The 23,192-nt window shown below is 30.0% G+C and overlaps 1 protein-coding gene across 9 annotated transcripts; it reads right to left on the reverse strand.

Annotated features, from left to right (window-relative positions):
* On the reverse strand, window positions 698–4,760 carry LOC109327072 (pentatricopeptide repeat-containing protein At2g32630). Of its 9 annotated transcripts, none has more exons than XM_019560074.1 (5): window positions 4,570–4,760; window positions 3,473–3,576; window positions 3,315–3,366; window positions 1,152–3,280; window positions 698–1,028 (listed from the first exon to the last, which is right to left on the reverse strand). In XM_019560074.1, exon 4 carries the CDS (start codon window positions 3,223–3,225, stop codon window positions 1,336–1,338), a length of 1,890 nt encoding a protein of 629 aa, XP_019415619.1. In that variant the 5' UTR covers window positions 3,226–3,280; window positions 3,315–3,366; window positions 3,473–3,576; window positions 4,570–4,760; the 3' UTR covers window positions 698–1,028; window positions 1,152–1,335. The 9 variants fall into 9 exon arrangements, with proteins under 9 accessions (XP_019415619.1, XP_019415623.1, XP_019415620.1 ...); XM_019560078.1 differs by having other exon boundaries at window positions 698–836; window positions 949–1,028; window positions 1,152–3,366; XM_019560075.1 differs by having other exon boundaries at window positions 698–840; window positions 949–1,028; window positions 1,152–3,366.

Below are 23,192 nucleotides of genomic sequence, written 5' to 3' on the forward strand. Positions count from 1 at the left end.
ACGTCCGCCATTTGCCCGCAACGCCGTCCACAACGCCATCATGGCTGAATTTTGGCAGCGGCCACTGATAAATAGTAGAGGCACTATCTAGTAACAAAGGAATAGAACAAAAACCAGGAGCAACGTCAAAGAGGCGACACGCGGAAGTTCCATACCCAGACCATGCTTAGCTAGCATGTCGTAAACTGCTATCTTTTACATTAATTTGACACATTCTACATGCAACAGCTAAACCCTCTTGTTCTAATTTAGCAATTTTAGTCCCTAAACTTCCCACGTTTTGCACTTTTAGTCCCTCGGTCTAGAAATTGACAACAATGTTGCCTTAGCCAACAGAAGAACACACATCACTTGTCTGGCCTGTGATATTGACACATGGCAATATCATTTTACATGATAAAATCACATGTTGGGACTAAGTTGGTAAATTTGAACAAGATGAAGTGAATATACCATTTTGTTTTAGGGATACATCATAGGATCTCAATTAAATGCAAAACGTTGATAAAATGAAATGGTGAACACACCCGTTTCAATTATAAATAAACTTAGAAAACACAAATACACCCCACTCTTACAGGGGGAAAATAGAGGAAGAAGAGAAAATAGCTTAATTTTTTATCAAAAAAATTTGAAGATTAAGACATGTTCATGTACAAGTAATAAAACAGCACATACGCAGCGAAAGAAGAATTGCACAATGAAAAACCATACTTCGCTGGACAACTTGATTTATAAATAATCCCATAGGTATAACTTTTTCAATGCTGCTCCATCCCCATATATTGCAGGATGCAGAACACTTTCAAAATGTAAAGGTTTTCCTTTCCCTTTTTCTGCCTAGAAGATCCAAAATCCTCTGTCAGAACTCAGAAATTGTATATATTTTTATAGGCTCTAGACTAATTAAATGCATATGAAATCATACAGATTCTATAATGAACATACATAACTAGCATTGAAGACTGTCCACTAGCTTCATCCATAAGCTCCTGTTTATGCGTAAATTGGTTCCAACTTGATGTCCCCTATTAAAAATGTGTTCAATTCATAATTACACAAATTTCAATATGATGACTTACAATATATACATATATACACACACATATATGTATATATTGAAAATTAAAAGGATAAGCTTTGTACCGTACCCAACACCAGAATGTTTGCACATTATCCTCACTATCCAGACTAATTTTGGTAATGTGAAAGCTGGAATCACCACTGACACAATCCTCTTGCATGGGCTTCAAAGACAACCATTTTGACCTTGAAGCATAATCCACCATGAACTTGGCAAACCAAATTTTGGTCAACTCAAGGTCTCTTAAGTGTTTACTTTTGTTCCCTGTTTTCACTTTGTTGCATGGCACCATTGGAGGAAGAATTGTGAAGGCTACCAACAAGTGCAGTGAAAACTCTATCATCGGGTGTTAGGCCCTTTTCGATCATCTCATCATACAATTTAAAACCTTCATCTGATCTCCCCTCCTTGGATAAACCTGAAATAATTGACGTATATGTGGCAACATTTCCAGTTATGCCCTTTAACAACATTTCATTGAAAAGCTTCATTGCCTCATCTACCCTGCCAACAATACATTCGCCGTGTATTAGCGATGTGTATGTATAGACATCCGGCAATAACCCCTTCTCTACCATTTCAGATTTTAAAATATGAGCATTCTTAACATTTTCTTTTTTGCTGTATGCATCTATTAGAGTATTGTATGTTACAACATTAGGCACCTCTCCCTTTTTCTCCATATCCCTAAAGAGCCACTCGGCTTGTGCAAGGTTTCCTTCCTTACAATATATCTCGATAAATGTAGTGAGACTCACAACATTTGGAGCTACTCCTTTCTCTACCATTGTACTTAAAGTCCACTTGGCTTCTTCATACCTATGCAATTTACATAGCCCACTAGCAAGAATGTTGTATGTAAACACATCTCCTTCGATACCTTTCGTTTCCATAATAACTTGCAGTCTCAAAGCTTCCTCTACCATTCCTCTTTTGCAGTAACCATCCATCATTGTATTAAATATTACTATGTTCAGGTCGATTCCCTTAGTTTGCATCTCTTCTAGCAAAATTTCTGCAGCATTCATTTGGCCTGCCTTGCATAAGCCGTCAATCAAAGCCCCATAAGTATGAGCATTAGGGACAATGCCTTCTTGACACATCTCATCAAACAAAGCAGATGCCCTCTTAATATTCCCCGACCTACAATTCCAACTTATCATTGACGAATACACATAAACATCCATTTTGATATTTCTCCTACGCATATCCTCAAATATATTCTCAGCTTCCCCAAAATCGCCACAGCTCGCATACCACTGAATCAAAATACTATACGTTGCCACACTACGAACAACTTTTTCCTTCTCCATCAATTTCAATATCTCATTAACACCCTTTTGATCCTTTCTCCCAACATATGCATTCAACAACGTATTGTAAGTATACACATTTGGTTTCACAATGCCCTTACTTGTCGTCTCATCCATCAGCACCATAGCTCTTTCAACCTCTCCTCTCCTACACAAACCATCAAGCACAAGTGTCAAAGATTGAACCTTGATTTCAAGACTACCCGACTCAACCATCCGGCGAAAGAACCCAAGGCACAATTCCATCTCACCACACTTCTTCAGAGCAAGCAAGAGTACAAAGCAAGACCTCTCCTCAATCACCAAACCCTTCCTTTCAGCATAATCATAGACCCCAAAAGCTTCCTCAAACAATCTATTATCAGAACACACCCTGAACAACATGTCACATAGCTTCTCAACAAAATGGCGATTAAAGTCACATTCATCAAGCAAAGACACAATACCCTTTACGGGACAATGAATACCCACCTCAGTGACAACATTGCTCAAGATGCTCTTCATGGAGGCAAATTTTCGAGCCTCGAAAAGCCTTGAGAAGAGGATCACATGGGCCTTGAGGTCAAACGTTTGGGCAGTTGGGGAATGTTGGGTTCTGAGGAAGTGGAAAAAGGCTAAGGTTGACTGAGGAGGGAGCGAGGGGCTGGAGAGAACATGGTAGGTGACATTGAGGTTGATGCCAGGGATCAAAGATTGCAGTTCCATGTTGGGTGCAAATCTTGAATTAATGAGAATGTTGACTATGTTGTGAGCAAGTTGTTCGTGTTTGTTGGAAGGAAGAGACACACCTTTGTTAAAGATCTTCAAAAGGGACTTGTTGGCTGACATTGTGTTACACAGAAAACCACCAAAAAATAATGATTGTAAAATTAGGTGCAGAATAGGGATGGATTAGATGGTTGTGGAGAAATGTAATATTTTATCTTTGTTTGATCTGAAAGAGCGATAGATTACTCCAAGAGTTGAAACCTGACAAAAGGAAGTATACTGAGGTGATTGGAGGGTATATATAAGTTGACATGGCAGAAAAAGGCTATGAAGATATACATATCCATGAAGGCATTAGGCCATTTACCTAATAATTTGACATTTATGATATTGATCCGGTACTTCAAAAGATCAGAGAACAAGAGCTAGCCACCACTCTGAGAGAGGAGAGTGCTGAGTATGTTGAGAGTCCTGTTAAATTCATGCAAAGAGTGAAGCAAAATCATGTGAGATTTCAATCATATTAGGCAACAATTTTTCCTTTTTGTGTGCTAGCTGCAAGGTTAAATTTTAAGTGGCACATGGTATTTACACATCTTATTTCCCAAGCACTAGCAAACGTCACATATCAAACATTGGAATCTCTATTTTTTTGTTTTTCTTTTTTCTATTCATGTTAAATGTTTACTATTTTGATAAGCCAAAGTACACAAGAAATTTTGTCTACACACCATATTAACTTTTTTGGCTATTACAGTTAAATTAATAATGCAAATTTAATTGGGTGTTAAATGCTAAACAAAAAACATATGTCAAGTACTCAAGTATATGAGTGGCATAATGCAAGAAGCTTCCCACTTAATGCGGAGAGTTTGTCATATCATAAGGCATCGGCTACCATTTTGTTGCGGCAATACTCACCCTCTAAAGATATCTCAAGTAATTTATAATAAATTTCATAAACATTAGAGTAATATTTTGTTTCTGAATAACTAAAAAAATGTGCATATAATTGTATACCAGTAAAGATATATACAACCACGTACTAACACTATATGAATCTATTAATGTCAAACCTCAATTATTAAAAATAAACATGTCAAGAGTGTTATAGTGTCACCCCTAAAATTAAAGAACCCTATTTTAAATTTCACCCGACAACTGTAATTGCAGCCGCAATACTATGGTTTCGGTAGTCTCCGCAACTGGTTTTCCCGTAATTATGATAAACGCAACTTAACCTCAATTTAAAACACTGATAAAGAGTAATCAAGGTTTGGAGGAATTACCAGACTACCCCTGCATCCCCTCTCATTCTAAACACAATCCTACATGATATTCTACAACAATTAACCCTTTGCATCATTTTCAATAGGATAAAATATTACATAAAATGAAAAGCAACTAATAACACAGAGAATTAAAGAAAGAGACGCAATGCAAAGCGAAAAAGAAGTAGCGCACATGTATGAACTCATAATCTATTGGTTGATTCCATAGAAGATGAATGTGAAACTGGTTCCGTTGTAGAGTGAAGTGGCCTGAGAAGAATGCGACGGAGACAGCGGCGGAGGAGGGTGGGGATTTTTGGTTCACGGTGTGAAGAGAGTATGGTTTTGTTTAACCTGAATGAGAATTGAACTTGGAAGTTTAAATGGGCAAAACCGAAAGAATGGCATGGTGTGACCCGAATTTGAGTCAAAAAAAATATTTACCTTCAAATTAATTAAGGAATTAATATTTTACAGGTTGTATAGTCATCTATTCTAAAAAATGTTCACAGAAATTGAATATTTGACTATTTAGTATTTTAGTCTTGTTTGTTTGATATATAATTTTAAGTCATAATCATATTTAGGTAAAAGTTGTTACTCACAAACCTAGTTATATACTAAAAATGATCTTTTCACTTATAGAGTAAGATATAATTATTTTCATTAGTCCCTATTAAATAGGAGTGTTGTGTATTGAATTATTATTTTTGCTATTTCTTTTCTCTCTCAATATACTTGAAGACTATGTTTGATCCAAATGAATCATTATTCACATTAATCCTTCCATATTTGTGTAATTTGTTTCACTTATAAATATGAGTGTAATATTTTATGTATTGTCAATGAAATTTTTTGTTCATTTATATTGTTTTATTTAAGAGTTAAAAATAATTTATAAAATTATAAATGATGTCTTGTATCAAATTTTACATTGACACATTTATATATTAAATCCTAAAAAGAAATAGTAAAGATATACAAATCATAATTATTTTCTTAATAATTTGAACAATGTTAGACTAAGGCTTTGTTTTGCAAAATTAGCTGAGAGCCTCTAACTATAAAAGTAATTTATTAAATTAGACTTGTTCGATAAAACTGATTGCAATATAAAATTACCAAAAAGGACATACACTATTTATTAATTAGAGTAATTAAGTACTAGATAATTTAAAATAATAATTTATTTTTATATTTTAGTTATTAATTGGACATACACTATATATTTTATTTGTTTTTTGTTTTATTTTAATATATTATTTGTGTTTTCAATATTTTTTCAAAAATATAATTAAGTTACATAAGTTATAATATTATTTCACTATTGACACTATACACCATAAAGTATACAACTTGAAAATATTTTATACATTCATCTAATAATTATATGCAAAAATAATGTATATATTACAAAAAAATCTAATGGAAAAATAATTGAGGACATCTAATATAATTTTTTAATATTAAAAGGATAAAATTGGCAGGTAAATTATTGAAAGTTAACTTTACTCTCTAAACACTACTTAAAGAAGCTTTTTGGATAGTAAATTTCAAACACTATAAGTTACCTTCAATTTTTATTTACCAAACAACTCTAACAAAAAATTTGACTGTGTCAAAAATCTACAATTATCTGAAAAGTTACCAGCTTACGTCGGAGAATAGTCCTTAAACAACTATATTGGCACCGCTCGATTTTTGCCTTCTAACATATTAAGTAGCATGAGACATACTCTACTACTTCCTTCTTCATATTGGTCCACCAGAACATCTTCTTCAGGTCTTGATACATCTTGGTAGCTCCAGGATGAATACTTAGCTTGCTCTTATGGGCTTCGTTCAAAATTGCCATTCTCAAATCTGGGTCACTTGGCACACAAATTCGATTCCTGCATATTAGTACTACATTAGCTCTTTCTTGAAATTCTAGGGCTCTTCCTTCAGCCAACAAAGTTCTCATATCTTGCAGTTCAACATCAGAACTTTGCAAACCCTTAAGTTGTTCCATAAATTCATTGGTTACTATAAGCATACCTAAAGTCAAGCTCATAGGTCTTACTTGAACAGCGAGGCTCAAATTCCAGAAATCCTCTATCAATTCCATTTCTCTAACCATCATGGTTGCATGTGCAGAGACTTCCTACTAAAGGCATCAACCACCATATTAGCTCTCACAGGGTGGTACTGAAGGTCAGAGTCATAGTCCTTGAGGAATTCAACCTGTCGTCTTTGCTTCATGTTCAGTTCCTTCTGGTCGAACAGATACTTCAAGCTTTTATGATCACTGAAGACTTCAAATCTCACACCATAGAGATGAAGCCTCCAAATATTGAGAGCAAAAATGATCGTAGTCAACTCCAAGTTGTGCGTTGGATAATTCTACTCATGTGGCTTTAATTGTCTTGAAGCATAAGCCATCACCTTTTTCTGTTGCATCAACACACAACCCAAGCCTTGCTTCGACGCGGCATAGTATACGTTGAAGTTCACATTTGGGTCTGGCAAAATCAATACAAGCGCTATAGTCAATCTCTTCTTCAGCTCTTGAAAATTTTCTTCATAGTTTCCCATCCAGACGAAGGCTTTGTCTTTCCTCGTTAGCATAGTCAGTGGCAACACTAACTTCAAAAATCCTTCAATGAACTTCCAGTAGTATCTTGCTAAACCGAGGAAATTTCTGATTTCTATCACCGATTTTGGCGAATTCCAATCCATCACTAATTCCACTTTGGTAGGATCCATATCAATTCCTCCTTTGGATATCACATACCCGAGAAAATTCATTGATTCTAGCCAAAACTTACACTTGGATAGTTTGGCATAGAGTCGGTTGTCCTTCAAAATCTGTAGTACCACTTGTATATGCTTGACATGTTCCTCCTGATTATTCGAAAAAATAAGGATGTCATCGATAAACACGACCACAAACGTGTCGAGGTCTGGATGAAAATATTGTTCATATAATCCATGAACACTGCATGAGCATTTGTTACACCAAATGGCATCACGAGGTATTCGTAATGGCCATAACGCGTACAAAAAGTTGTTTTCAGAATTACTTTATGAATATTGTGATTAAAATGAGATTTTTTTTGAATATATCATTAAAAATTGTTTTGCTTATATTCATTTCTATTTCGAGACATCACGTTCTTAGTAACATAAACTGCAGAAAATCAATGACGGTTACCTAACGGTAACTAAAAATGATGCAATACTTTCCTAAACACTTCTTTATTATAATAGGTTTGACCCCACAACACACATAGCAACGTTTTGCTTGGTCAAGTGAACTGTTAACACAAGGTACAAGACGTAATCTAATCATCGTCCAAATGGAAACTATAATGAATATAAACTAAGCTGAAGTCGTCAGCACTACAACAAGTTCCCTACACAAGTATCTCTAACTCAAAAAAGCAAAGAGGTGAGAAATAGCTCCTAGCAGTTGGCTCCAAGACTAGATGTATCATTCCTCATCAATTCTCCATGTCCCCTCTTGGGACATCGAAAATCAGTAGCTCCGAACCCGTGTAGACTTGTCCATCTGGACAAGGATGTGTACCAATATACAAAGAAGAAAGAGAGAGAGAGTAAGACATCTAATGAATATTTTTCATCAACGACATGGTACTATACAGAATATCACATCCATATATAACACACATAATATACATATTATGTTCTCACACACATAAATGTAGATGATGAATGATGTTTGTAACTCAGGATATGGGGGTCAATATACAAGAGTTCAATATATGAATGTTATGTTTAGTTCATCCATTCTTACATCAATATCCTCCCAATAAACTATTCGGAAATAATCGAGAGTGCAAGTCCCATAACAAGACGATTTGAACGCACCAACTTATTCCTTTCAAGGATATATGATCGATTTGTTCCAATGGAACTGTCCATTTTAGGATGGTGTCATATCAAACATTTTTTTGGCATCCCTCTCGTCTATCCTAATTGCAAAAAGGGATTGTCATAGATTGTCTAGTGTGCGCTGTGAGAACTGTCTCATCCAACGAAATATCTTATATAGGAATATAGGGGACTCGTCTCACCTAGACTCTCCCTCAAGGATTTTGCTGATGCATCACCGCCTCTCTCAACATCTTGGGGCTGATTTGTCTCCCGTAACTTTCCTCTCCTCCACTTCATTGTTCATAATAAGTATGCACGCTAACAAAGGTTAGTCGATTAAATCTTTTAACCATTACTTATTTTTATATGGTCGACCCAGCCTAAGACATCTCCCAAAGGAATGATCCTTACGGAGCCCAATCTTACGTCATAACAAAAAAAAGAAATAATATCCTCACCACTACGAACCATCGTTGAATCACCCTATACGGGCCAATAGTCAAGCTACTTACGATCAGGCGATCTCGTTGTATGGTAAACATAACCTTTTGTGTCTCACCCTTAACGACACAATAGTCGACAACCCTATCAAGAAGACCCTAAGTAATCTCGTTACCACCTGCAGCCCATACTATCGATATATAATGTTTACTTATGCTCTAGTAATAGGTATTTGTTTCATCTTTGGGACATCAGTCCTTTTTAAAGTATTTTATCTTGTATTACTCGCATTCACATACTCTATGTCATTTAGACAATTTTATAACACTGATAATCGATTAATCCAAAGGTTAATTGATTAATACTAGTTACAATAGCTACAAGATTCTGATTTTTGATATTGATAATCGACTATGTAAAAGGGTTAATTGATTAATCCTAGATACAGTAGATACAAGATTCTGTTTTTGATATCCATTATCAACCATGGTAATCGGTTATTACCATCAGACAGGGGGTTTTAGAATACAGAAAATCAAATATCTCAAGGGATAGTCGATCATTCATAGTTACAGTTATTCAAGTAATGTTCATTCATGGATCACCACAACATTACTCCACACATAGACATAACTTAAACGATATGACTTTAGAGATCATCTATACATAATCCTAACAGACAAAAAATTGATTAAGTACGAGATTTCTTAATACTCAAGATAGCTCCAAACTTTTGAGGTAGTTTAAGAGATCTGGAAGTCATATTCTGACATCACTATATCATAGTGTATTATCCCTCACCTTAGAGTGTCGTGTGAGTGGTTCCCTTGGTGATAAGTGTGAAACAAGTATGTTGCTCAACTTTGGAAGCTCCAGAAATAAATACGATAACAAAATAGTAGGTTTGTGAGTTAAAATTCTTGCATGATAACCCTTAGGTAAACACATCTTTTAACCTATCATGGACTCAATCACTTTCATCCATTCGTTTCAAGATTATAAATTCTTGAACCATCCTTTATCATCCAAAGTCTTGTTTAAGAAAACAATCATTTTTAAAATAAGACTTTAACAAATCTTGTACTTTTTAACTTGAAAACAAATTAATACTTTCATGAAGACTTTTAAGTCATATTCACTACTTTAAGGTAAGTTACTTAACCAAAGTCAACACTTTAAATCAAGATCTCTAAAGTTAAACTTATCACATTAAAGTAAGTTAACTCAAGTGGATTCAATACTTTTGAACAATAAAACTCCATGACCATTTCAACATATTTCATTCTAAAGCAACCACAAGGGTTGATAGTGTTGATCTCATTCATAAAATCAATATTTTAAAATCAAGATATTTTCTGTTAAACTTACCACTTTAAAGTAAGCTAACTAAAGTAGATTCAACAAAACTCTATGGTCACCTCAACACATTTCATTCTAAAGTAACCACAAGGGTTGATAGTGTTGATCACATAGTCAAGAAGAACATATGAAAAGTTAACATTTTAAATGAAGATCTCTTAAGTTAAACTTACCACTTTAAAGTAAGTTAATTTAAGTTAATTCAATAGAACTCTACGGTCATCTCAACATATTTCATTCTAAAGCAACCACAAGGGTTGATAGTGTTGATCACATAGTGAAGAACAACATATCAAAAGTTAACATTTTAAATCAAGACCTCTTAAGTTAAACATACCACTTTAAAGTGAGGTAACTTAAGTTGATTCAATAAAACTTTATGGTCATCTCAACACATTTCATTCTAAAGCAACCACAAGGGTTGATAGTGTTGATCACATAATCAAGAACAACATACTAAAAGATGATAACTATTTAATGGTGTATGTGTGAGAGATTGAGAAAACAAGAAGAGAAATACCTTGAAATCTCTTAGAAGTTAGAAGTGCTTAGAATGCAAAGTGAGAGTGTGAGGAAAAAAGTGTTCTCTCTCAAAGACAACGGGTTGCTTTTATAGAGGGGGAAATTAGATTTTGGGGGATGATCAAAATGTTTCCCCAAAATCATGATGGTGTAAGGAGTTGATGAGTGATTTAGGGGATTATGTAAGTGATTATATTTTTGCTTATTCAACAAGCAAGCTTGACTCATGAATGGGTGATGTGACTAACGTGATAAAACACTGTGATTAAAACCATGCCCGAATATTGTCGGTTAAAACTCAGCCAAAGAATAAAAATCTCCCGATTTATGGTTACGTTTAGAACGTCGAAACTTGGATTTCAGAGTGAAAAATATCTATAGATGTTTTATGGACAAACTTCGTGTTAATTTTGACTCTAAATAGTATTTTGAAGTCAATAGCACAATCAAAATTCGGTTCTGAGTTATGAAACTCAAAAATCACATTTGGGCCGAATTTAGGGTGAATTTGGGCCCGAAAGAGGTCCAAGACTTTCCGTCTCAACAAATTATTAAAATTTACCATAAATTAGGAAAACACAATACTATACTAAAACTCATCTTATGTTTAGCATAAATCAATACCGATTAATTTCTATAATTAATCACTTGTCAATTAAATAATTAATAAAACATGCACAAAAAATCATGGTATTATACCATCAGTACATGAATTAACCACATCTATCATCAAGTTAAATTGAACATTATAATAAACATAAAAAATTATAATATAAATTAAATCAAACACACAAAATATATTCTAATTGTAAAAAATGAAATATGTTGTATCATGTAAGATTAACGAGTTTCGTGTCTATCAACACACTTGTTTTAATTTTTAATTTCTTATAGAGTACATTACATTCATATTTTTTGAGTTTTATTAAAATTACGCAAATATTTTAGATAAAATAAAGTTTATTAAGATTTTTTTGGCATCTTCACACTGGAAGTAATCATGTCCAAACTGAAAACGTACATAAATATGTGGGGCTAACTCTCCCATGATTATGAGTTTTTGAATACTTGTGCGCCATTATTTATTTTACAACTAAATATGTATGCTAATAACAATGGTTATAAAAAAAATTATACAAATTTGTTTAATATCACACAATATTTCCATAAAATATGGTATACTATAGAGCTAAAACAAAATAAGACAAGAGTTAACGTCTCCTTATTACATGGGTTCATTAAAAAATGCATCTATAATTTGAGGATATGTTATTTAAATACAAAAAAAGAAGACTTCATAAGCAAATTCTATATGCAAATTTATAAATGTTCAATATATAATTATTAATTAAGAGTAAATTATAATAACATTCCTTAAAGTATAACTTAATTATACTTATCAGTCTTATTTTTGTTTATTAGATAATTTATAAGCTAGAGATAATTTATATGAATATAAAAATTATATAAATATATAATTTCACTAAAATTTATAAAATGTAAATATAATTTACTCTATATTATGGACTATTGATGTGAGGGCTCATCCACTTCCTCCTTACGAGTGGGTGTGGCCCACATAACATGTAACTTGGACTCTCTTGAAGAACACAATTATAGAATAGTATCAACTATCTCGAGGCATCAACTGGGCTTTCCTTTATTACCGTGGTGTAGTCTTTTTTTTTTCTTCCTCATAGGTATCATCGCATAAGAAGCAATCATGTTCGAGTCAGGAACATCTATAGGTACGTGGAACTAACTTTATCAGTAGACATTTTTTCTATCCACAAGACTCAAACATGAGACCTTACTTAAAGGGAATCAAACATGTACCACAATGGTGCAGTCTAGACTTGAAAATTTGAAGATATAGTTAATATTTATGCATCAAAATTATAAAATTTTATATATAATATTCATTCACTATTTATTTATATTATTTATATATAAAAGTTAATAATAATAAATAATGTAATGATAATATAAAAAACTCATATAATGTTAGTAAGTACATTTTTCTCTAATGAAAACATTATTATTATAATGAGAAAAAACATTTTAAGAGTTTTATAATTTTCATACATTATACAACATTTATATTTAATTATTATTAACTCTTAAATATAAATAATACAATCATCTAATATAGTTGTATACTACTCCATTATACTACATCTTAGTTGTATACCACTATATTATAAGCAGAGTCATGTACACAACACCTCAGATATATTGTACATCTTAGCTGTATACTACTATATTGCAAAATTAATATCCAATAAATGCTTCACCAAAAATATAATCAATAAATACTCCAATTCACAAATTGATGATTTATAACTATTTAAGGATTCTAATACAACGCAATGTTATTTTAATATTTTTGTCAATCCCATAATCATATATTTAGTGATAGAGGCACCATGAATCAGTCATGAATGACAAGAAAATGAAACTTCTAATTGAAGATTTAAAAGACCCAGTTTCGTCATTGTCATAATCACGCATTATAAAAAGAGTCATGCTCTCAAAATTCTTTTCTAGAAAATATGAGTAAGTAAATGACTTGAATTATATCCCACTATCTTAACTTAATGCCTATTTATCAACAATGTGTTGATTTAGTAAGGTAAAACTTTACTATATCACTACAATAACTAAAAGATTAATTGTTCAATTTTTAGAAACGGCATTTAGCTTGTTAAGAAAACAACCATGAATCCCGAAAAAGATTAGTTATTTGCTCAATAGATAAAGGAATATTATTGGTAGTTATGTCGGTTTCCCTCTCACCAAATTGATGATCAAATGTTGAACTTCTTTTGTTAATAATTTCACTTTCATAATAATGATTTAGAATGTAAAAGTAAAAAGACTTCGTTTATGTAACAACTTTTACGCAAATATGCATGCGGATTATAGACAAAAAATATCATCATCCACCTTCAACTAAAATTTGTGTCGTCGATTGGAGTTAAGACACACACCTTCAAGTAAATTCTCTACATTATTGACTAATAAAATTGAAGAAATGATTATCAGTTTGGTTTTGCTAATTATTATTATCTCATGAACAATGGTAAAAAATAAACAAATAAAAGCAAATTTTATATTGGAAATTTAAAAATATCATATCTCACTTTATTAAGTAAATTATTTTTTAATCATCAAGCACATCCATTAATTGATGGAGGATATTCTATATATCTTAACCATGATCATCTAGTTATAGTCTCTAATAATGCAGCTTCATTATAATAGTTTTTCCACTCATAGTAATTCTTTCTTACTTAACCAACAAGATGTTGGTCTAGTGATATAACGCCCATTAAATCTTAGGATGACCAAAATGTTAAGATTCTATCAAGCACGATTTTCTCTAATTAGGGATATTAATTATTCAAACAAAAAAACTATTTTGTAGTACAAAATTTGTGTTTTAGTCACTTATTAGAGTGCAAAGCGTCAAGGATTGCATTACCAACGTTTGCCTATGTTTTGATGAAGACAAGAAATTAGCTAAAGCTTAAAGATGACTGAACAATCAACATGTCAAAGGCTTAAGTGGTGTCTTATTAGATTTAGGTCATAATTCTTTATTATCTTTGTAGAAGTCTAAGATGTTTGCCATAGATATTGAGTCTAGGTTAGGTAAACCTAGGTGTGAGTCTCACAAGACTTAATAAAGTAATTAATCCACTAAAATGAGACATCATCTAGAAATATATGATAATTAGGTTCATGCATTTTATACATTGATTTTATGCATTAAAGGTATTATATTTGGAAATCATGTATTGCATGAGCATATATCATATAGGTAGTTTACCATGCATTAACAAACTAATGTTTACATTGGTTAATCGATTAAGGTAACTCGTTAATCGATTAACAGATTAACAAAATTACAGTTTCAACAGAAAACTGAAAAACTGAAAACAGTTGAAAACAGTTATTTTCAAACAACTCGTTAATCGATTAAATGAGTACTTAATCGATTAACTGGGACTTAAAACAATTTTCTATTTAAACTGAAATACCAGCATTTGTGGCACAAGAATCCATACACTTTTACATCATTCTCTCTGTCATATCTATGAGAAAACATTGAGTGTTGAATTAGGAGAAAGATTAGATCATGCTAAGGCTTTAGTTTTCACATTCATCTTGCATGTTTCTTTCAAAAGCATTCTTGCATCATTCTTGTGTTTCTTGAAAAGAAAAAGATAATTCTTTAAAGATTGCATGTTTTCAGAAACCCCATGCATGAACATTCATATTAGACTAGGACGTCTTGTGAGTTCTGGCTTAGGTTTTAGGCTTTGATCTTTATTGTAATATCCGAGTATTAAGTACTCATTCATAACTCAAAGCATTGTTATTCAAGGATTGGAAAATTCCTAGTTGCGGTTAGGTAAGGTGTTCTTCACACAAAGACTTGAAGGTCTTGGGATAAAGAGCGATACCTTGACTGGGGCCGAATCGCGTAAGAAAGGTTTTGGGAAAGGTCAAACTAAGGGTGACGAAGTTCTTTCGGTTCCAAGAAATGAGCGTTCAAGTTTTGTAATTGGAAGCTTGTATGTAACGTACATTGTGTTCCATAGTGAAGAAAGGAAAATCTCCCAAATCAGAGGGGAGGACTGAATGTAGTTTTACAGTGGACAGCAAAACGAACCAGAATAAAATCTCTGCAATCTTTTCTATCCTTTTTTCTTTTATGTTTCAAGTTGTTTTAATGCGAATCTGGAACTAATATTTTACATACTTATTTCTTGCTATGTTCTTGTTAATCTTGCACAAAAGGATCTGTTGTATATCTGTTTGTGTGTTTGTTAATAATCGTGCAAGTTGTTGAACCGGTCATTTTGTTTCTGTTACTAGTTAATCGATTAAAACCAGTTGTTAATCGATTAACTGGACATTTTTCAACAAGTGTGTAAAAACCGAAAAAGTGGAACTTGAGCTCCACCATACCTATTCAACCCCCATTCTGGATGTATACCGCCACTAATACCTAACAACTTAGTAATTATTATTGTTATAGCAAAACTCTTATAAGCTTATCTTAATATTCCAATCATATTTCTTATAAAGAAATCAGAAATGTTAATAAGCGCGTTAAGATATTTGTTTAAAAATTCAAAATGGAAAATGTATATCGGAAGTGACTTATTCAAAATTTTGAAAAGTTGTATTAACTTTTCATCTGGCATTTTCAATACTAGAAATATATATACCGATAATATATGAATTTTATACATATTTATTATATTTAATTATTATTGACTATTCAATAAAAATGAACCAAATGAATGATGAATATTTTAATAACTATATATAAATCTTTATACTAATAGTAAATAAATATTATAGTCCACATTTTCTATATTTGTATTCCTTAACAAGTGCCATTCGAGAATCATTAATTAACATACCATTTCTTATATAGGTTTTGCTATTTAATGCACATTTTCTACATTCATATTCCTTACCATTTGAGAAATGATTAATAACATTTTTTTAAAAAGTTCAATTTGATTAAATATGAATGGTGAATGATATAATGATAATTTGTTGAATTTGTATATTGTCAATATATACATTTATATCTCTTTGTTATGAAGTGTAATATATATACTTTTTTTTAAGAATCAATGATGATTAAATATGAATGGTGGATAATGCACTAACAATGTATATAACTCTTACACTTTTAGTGTAGAGTGCAAAATATATGTACCGACATTATAAAGATATGTACACAGTCAGTGTATGTCCACCATTCATTTGGATTACTTTTTTTTGTGAAGAGTCAATTATTATTGAGAATGAATGGTAAGAGATGCAGTGACAGTGTAAAAAACTCTTACTATGTTAGTCTATACTTATTTTTCTCTAGTGTATACATTTTTTCTCTTTGGTATAGAGTGTAATATCTATGCATCATCAGTGTAAAGATTTATACGCAATCACTATATCATTCATCATTTATTTGGATTACTATTTTTTAAAGACAATGATGATTAATTATGAATGGTGGAGGTAATACAATGATACTCTATAGAACCCATACAACGTCATTGCATACATTTCTCTCTCTTTGTTATATAATATAATATTTATGTAAAAAATTATATATAATCATTATATTATTCATTTAGATTACTTTTTTGAAGAAACAAAAGTTATTAATATGAACAGAGGCAGATCTCTTTAGGGGCAGGTGTTGCCCCCTGAATTTAAATTTTTTTTTATTGTTTTAATATATTTACTTTACATAATTTATTAAAATATTTATTTTACTCTATGAGTGTTTAAATTAAAACCCAATTTATCAATTTGGACAACATATATGATTCGCAAATAATTTTATTATTCTATTTACCTTGTAATATAAAGTCATACAACATTGTAGGCATGTAGCAATAGTAAAAAAATCATCATTGCATCTTTGAGTGTGTGTTTTTGAAAGTGTTTTTATTACTAAAATATTTGTTAAATGATTCTCCTCATCACTCATGAATTCATATAGTGTTTGTAAGTTATTTTTACCAATATTTCTTGATGTAATATTCTTATTTCTTCAATTGATAATTTAATATTGCAGTATCGTTACTCTATATTGGGTTTGTTATACTATATATTTATTTAATCATTAATCAAGATGAATTTCTTATTAGTAATGTGGCGATTTATATGGAAAAATAAAATAACTAAAGCTTTTACAAATGACTCAATAATCGATGAGTTTAAGTCCTCAAAAGTCCAAAAATGACATTTTAAATGAATGTATATTTTTCTTTAACATCCTTAGTTGTAATTAATGTTATTTGGAATTAATAAAAATGAATTTCTTATTGGTAATGTATTAATTTATATGGAAAAATGAAATAACTAAAACTTTTACACATAATTCAATAATCGATGAGTTTAAGTCTTTAAAAGTCCAAAAAGTAGCATTTTAAATGAATGTATATTTTTCTTTAACATCTTTAGTTGTAAATTAATGTTATTTAGAATTAAGAGCAAATATTATTTCAGTTCCTCATATTTTTCGACCTTACCAGCCTGGTTCTTCAAAAATTGCGAAACCTAAAATAGTCCCAAAAAATTCAAATATAAGTCAAATTAGTCTCTATATGTTGTAGAACATGCTAAAAATGACAAATTTGACATACATTTAAAAATTTTATGACGATTTTGGATTCTTAAGTTTTGTAGGGACTAAACTGGTAAGTTCGAAAAACATTGAGCGACTAAAATGAGTATTTACTCTAGAACTAATATGTTCTTTTGAAACTTTGAAACAATTATATATATATATATATATATATATGCATTATTGTCTTTTCTAAACTTTAGAGCAAGATCCACCACTGAATATAAATGATAAATAATGCATCAACAATATATAAAATTCATACACTAACTACATCCCGTGTATACATTTTTTCTCAATTTTATATTCGTTTTGCTAATCATTGTTGTTAGCACATATCTTACAAACTGAAAAATGTATCTCTTTAGGACACTTTTTAAGGAATCAAATTTAGAAATGTTGAATTGCAAATCAAAGTTTTTATACTCTTTATTTATTATTATTATTATATACAATATTATATAGAAACTTTTATATTATATTGTTTTCGTTAGCACTCTTAGAAAACTCATTAATATTCTCTAATAAATATTAATGTTAAAAGGCTCCATCAAAATAAAACATGATATTGATATAATGTTGTAATACCTCTTTAGATTTTGAGGATTATAAAAAAATTAAAGGTTTGATTCATAGAACGATACTCATTAAAAGGGATAATCACACAATTCGACAAAAAATATTAATTCTATACTCATAAAATGAGAAAATACACTTTACAGTAAAAAAAAATGACGCATGAAAAAAACAAAGTATAGTTCTCATAAAAAATACACAAGTTTCAACAGGTGAAAAAATAAATAAATAAGGTTTTTATATTTTAATATACAAAAGCCGTCAAAATAAGGTAGTAGCAAAGAATAAAACTTATGTCGAATTCTTTTTGTGTCTAAGCAATTAAACTTAATAAAATAATCTAAAATTATAAATTTTTATTTTTATGATTTTTTAATTAAGTATGATTTTTTAATTAGACGATCATATAAACTGAAACAATAATTAAGACATTTGATATCTTGCAATAGCAAAAACACTCCATAAAAGACCCACAGCTACTAAGGAGACAAATAGAATAATTATGAATTGGATTCAATGAACTTAAAATAGTTTAAGGCTTCAACGTGGTGAAAGTATGGCGAAAGCGGCACATAATATTTAATCATTATATAAAGACATGTATAGTATATGATACTAAAGCCACGAAGCAAAAATATATGTCATTATCTAGAGGAAACAGCTAGCATAACAACTGTTACACCTATTTAAAAACTATCTCTCGATATAAGGAGATAAATTATCTCCTTTAGCCATTAAAATCATTACATATATTATATTTAATTATTTTTTATAAAAAAATTATTTCTAAAACTAAAAAATAATACATATATCATACTTTTATTAGCCAGAAAAATTAAGTTATATACTAATATGAAAATATTGTTGATTGAGATATTCTCCTTACAAAATATCAATTACTGGCTAAATCACCCAAAAAATTTGAGTCGTAAGTATTATAAACATGTGTTAAGAGGACAACATAGATGCTTTGCTTAGATGACAAGACAAAACTTAGAATATATTGTGACAAGACAGATACACGTACAAACAACAAACATCTAATACAGAAGAAATTCGCAAGTAAGATTTGGGGATGTTTGTAAACGTTCACTGTTTACACCATCTACAGAATGTCAATTCTATTTTTTTGTTTTCATCTTATACAATATCTAATAACAATGTGTTGGTCTGATGATGTAAGACTATGTTATATCTTTAGGATGATCAAATAATTAATAACTCAATTTTTACAAACGATACTTGTTTGAATAAATAATCATACACCCGAAATAGATTAATTCTTTATACAAAAGATAAGGTAATGTCCTTAGTACTACCAAAAAATCTTATACATCATTTTATAATTTATAACATATTTTTATAAATTAAAAATAAGATTTATTTTACAATAATAAATCTCATTATTATTTTGCTCTCATAATCCGTTCATACTTTTATTACAAAATAATACATTAAAATACAATGTATACTTATTTTTATTACCCTTTCACAAATTTTTATAATTCAGATTTTAGGATCGACTCTGATTATAATGTATCCACATTTTATAATTTATAATTACAAACAATTTTGTTTCTCTTCCTTTCTGTTTATGGCCATATTTTTTATAAGTATAAATATAAGAATATTCTTATACAATGAATGAGAAAACAACATTCTTATTTTTATAAGAATACAAAAACAAATATGGAATAAGTTTTATTCTTTCTAGCTAGAATGAGAAACCTACATTGACCTTAGGGTTTAATAGGGTTCACAACCCCAATGATAGACTATCATTATTAATTAATGATAACTTGAGCTTTGTAATAAGGATGATTATATTTTTCTAAACTTAATAGCCAGACCATATTTATTAAAAAAATGAAAATAATGTTGTGGTAGGAGAGGCAACCACGTTTCCTTATGTAATTTTATATTTGGATTCGGTTTTAGGTGACTTGGGTCACACAAAATCCCACACATAATTTACGACAAATTTGCTTAATTTTGGTTTTTTCTGAAATGCAGGCTCTCCTATTTGTTTACGAAAGTGCCCTTTTTAATAAAGAACTTAATTTTATTAAATTTCAGCACCAGGTAATCTATATTTTTTTTATACTACTAATTGTTTTATATTGAATAGGAATCATTTGTCCCACTTTTTATGTTTCATTATGTCCTAACTCAATGAGAAATTGTCACTACTTAAAAAGAAAAAATCACAAAATGATAAAATAATTTTTATGCTATTTGGTGGTGTTTGATTGACTTGGTACACGAGGACGTGGTTTTTAGGATAGAGGATCATCCTTACCATTTAGGTAAGAAATTAAACTTTTTCGAGATATGTGATTTGTCTTTCCCAACAAATATTGCTTATAGCAATTGAATTTTTGATTTTTTAATTATTCTAATGATAAAAGAAACCTTACACTATTAGATCGGTGTATTGTTAGAAGGAAATCTTCAGTTAACTAATATGTAAGGATTCTTCCTAGCACAGTTGCAAATAGATAATTAGATCAGTAGTTCAATCTCTACCTTGCACATGAAAAAGGAAAGAAATGTCTGCAACCGGAAATAACAATTATATTCCACACAATACATAAACTTATTGGCATTCTCATTATCAGTACATTAAAAATATACAATATATCATAAATTCACCAGTTATTAATATAAAAGTTTAATTAAATGCGCATTTTATCCCCTAACTTTTTACTCATATGTGAAATTCATGATGGTTTTTTTTTCCATATGTAAGTTTACAACCAACAACTGTGCATGTGAATTAATAATGGTGAAACAAACAAAACATTAGTTTAGTAGTGTAAGACTGTTAGATCTATAATATGATCAAAATGATAAATATTTAATTCTTGTGAGCAATATTTATTGGGAGATACAATCATATATTCTAAAAAAATTAATTCCTTATTCAAATGGTAAGATAATATACTTAATTACTAGTACCAACAAAGAATTAATTATAGTGAGTGTAAATCTCCTTGTAAATTAGTACCCCAAAAAATCTCATTGTAAATTAGTACCCCAAAAAATCTCATTGTAAATGTGAGAATTAGTTGGTAAATAATATGTAAGTCATTTGTAAGCACTCATAGAATTTTAATGTCTACTCTGACTCAATTGAGGCACTAAATCTGAACTTTACCTAATAAATAAATATAGATTGATAAATACAATATACAGTCTATCAAAATCGTAGTTATATATAAGTTAGGGAATATATTAGGAACCAAACATAGATAAGTGCATCAAAAATATAATTCTTGAGTATTCAAAATCTTAAATGTATCATAAATCTACTAAACACAGGAATAAAAGAGTCAACATGCCAAAAGAATTCAAATATTTGTTAATTAATTTTCATCCAAATTATATATGTGTAAGATTTTTTTCTTTAATAAAAAAATGCCAGACCTCAACTAATATGTGACTTCAATCGTTAGTCTAAAGCAATATTGTCAAATTCAAGGTGAACATCAAACATACATGCATCGTATTAGGTTTCAACGGTTAAATTGATCGGTTGAACCGACTAATTTCATATATAATTTATCATTTTTATCTATATATATAGTTATATATAAATACAAAATTTTATGTAAACAATAATTATATATGATTATATTAAAATAACATATTTCTATCTTTTTGGACAGGAGAAAAATATAATATTAGTGTAGCGTTCTATTTTTTTAAAATTTTATAAATGGTTGTATCAGAATTTCTCCGGTTCAAAGCAATTCAACTCTCATTCGATTAAGACTATAAATTAAAGTAGTTTTCAAGCCCGATTAACGATTAAACTGGTTAGACTACCTGGAGCGGTCCGGTTATCACAACAGTAGTCTAAAGTTTGTTTAAGTGAAAAAAACATTGCTATCTATATTTCTCTCTTAAAATATAGAAAGGTTGAGTGTTAAAGATCCCAAATTCACAATAAATAGAATCGATTTCACAGCTAAAAGAAATTTAAAGAATGTCAAAAATGATATATACTTTTATAAACTCTATCCTACATCATGAAAAATGTAACATAAGCCATAAAATTTATTAATAATTAATTTGCACCGAGTACATATTATTTTTCCGAAGGAGTATGAGACAAATAATTATGAACTCAAACATATATTAACAATATATTAGTAACCTCTATATATATTTTTATAGAAAAATGTATGTACTGACAGTTTTAGTACATAAAAGTAATTATGAACTCAAAAATCTATTGACAATATATTATTATAGTTGATTCTTACATAAAAATAATACAAATAAATAATACACTAATTATGTACAAATATTTAATTGTTAGTACAAATGTATTACACTCATCTTGGTATCTTAATTAAATACTAGAAACTTCCATTAGAAACTAGTGTATTTTGACTAAGATACATCTATATATTCTTTTTTATTTCTCTCTGTGTTTTATTAGTAGAAATTAATATATATTTTAAGTTTGAGGATAAAATTAGAAAAAAAATATTTGACCAAATTTTGAAATTGTAAAACAATAATAAACATGAGAAATATAGAATGAGGAAAGTATAAGGAATAAACTTAGGTATAGTATGCTGATGGTACTAGTATCCAAACATGTATAAACCTTTTTTCCATGTTATCATCAATCCAAAAAATATTTTTATTGTTTATCACCAATCCTTTTGAAATTCTTTAGTCTGTTATTTCATATTTGTTTTCTGCATTCAATTATGTTTATTTAAAATTCATATATTAATCATATTTTCTAACTTTCGCCTTATGGTGTTTGGTAGGATAAAATTGAATATAAAAAACAATTTCTATAACTAAATGTTAAAAACACAATTTCCATATCCAAATACCAAAATGGAAATTGGGTATTCTAA

The sequence above is a fragment of the Lupinus angustifolius genome, chromosome LG14 (genome assembly GCF_001865875.1).
Source record: "Lupinus angustifolius cultivar Tanjil chromosome LG14, LupAngTanjil_v1.0, whole genome shotgun sequence".
Taxonomy (NCBI): Eukaryota; Viridiplantae; Streptophyta; class Magnoliopsida; order Fabales; family Fabaceae; genus Lupinus; species Lupinus angustifolius.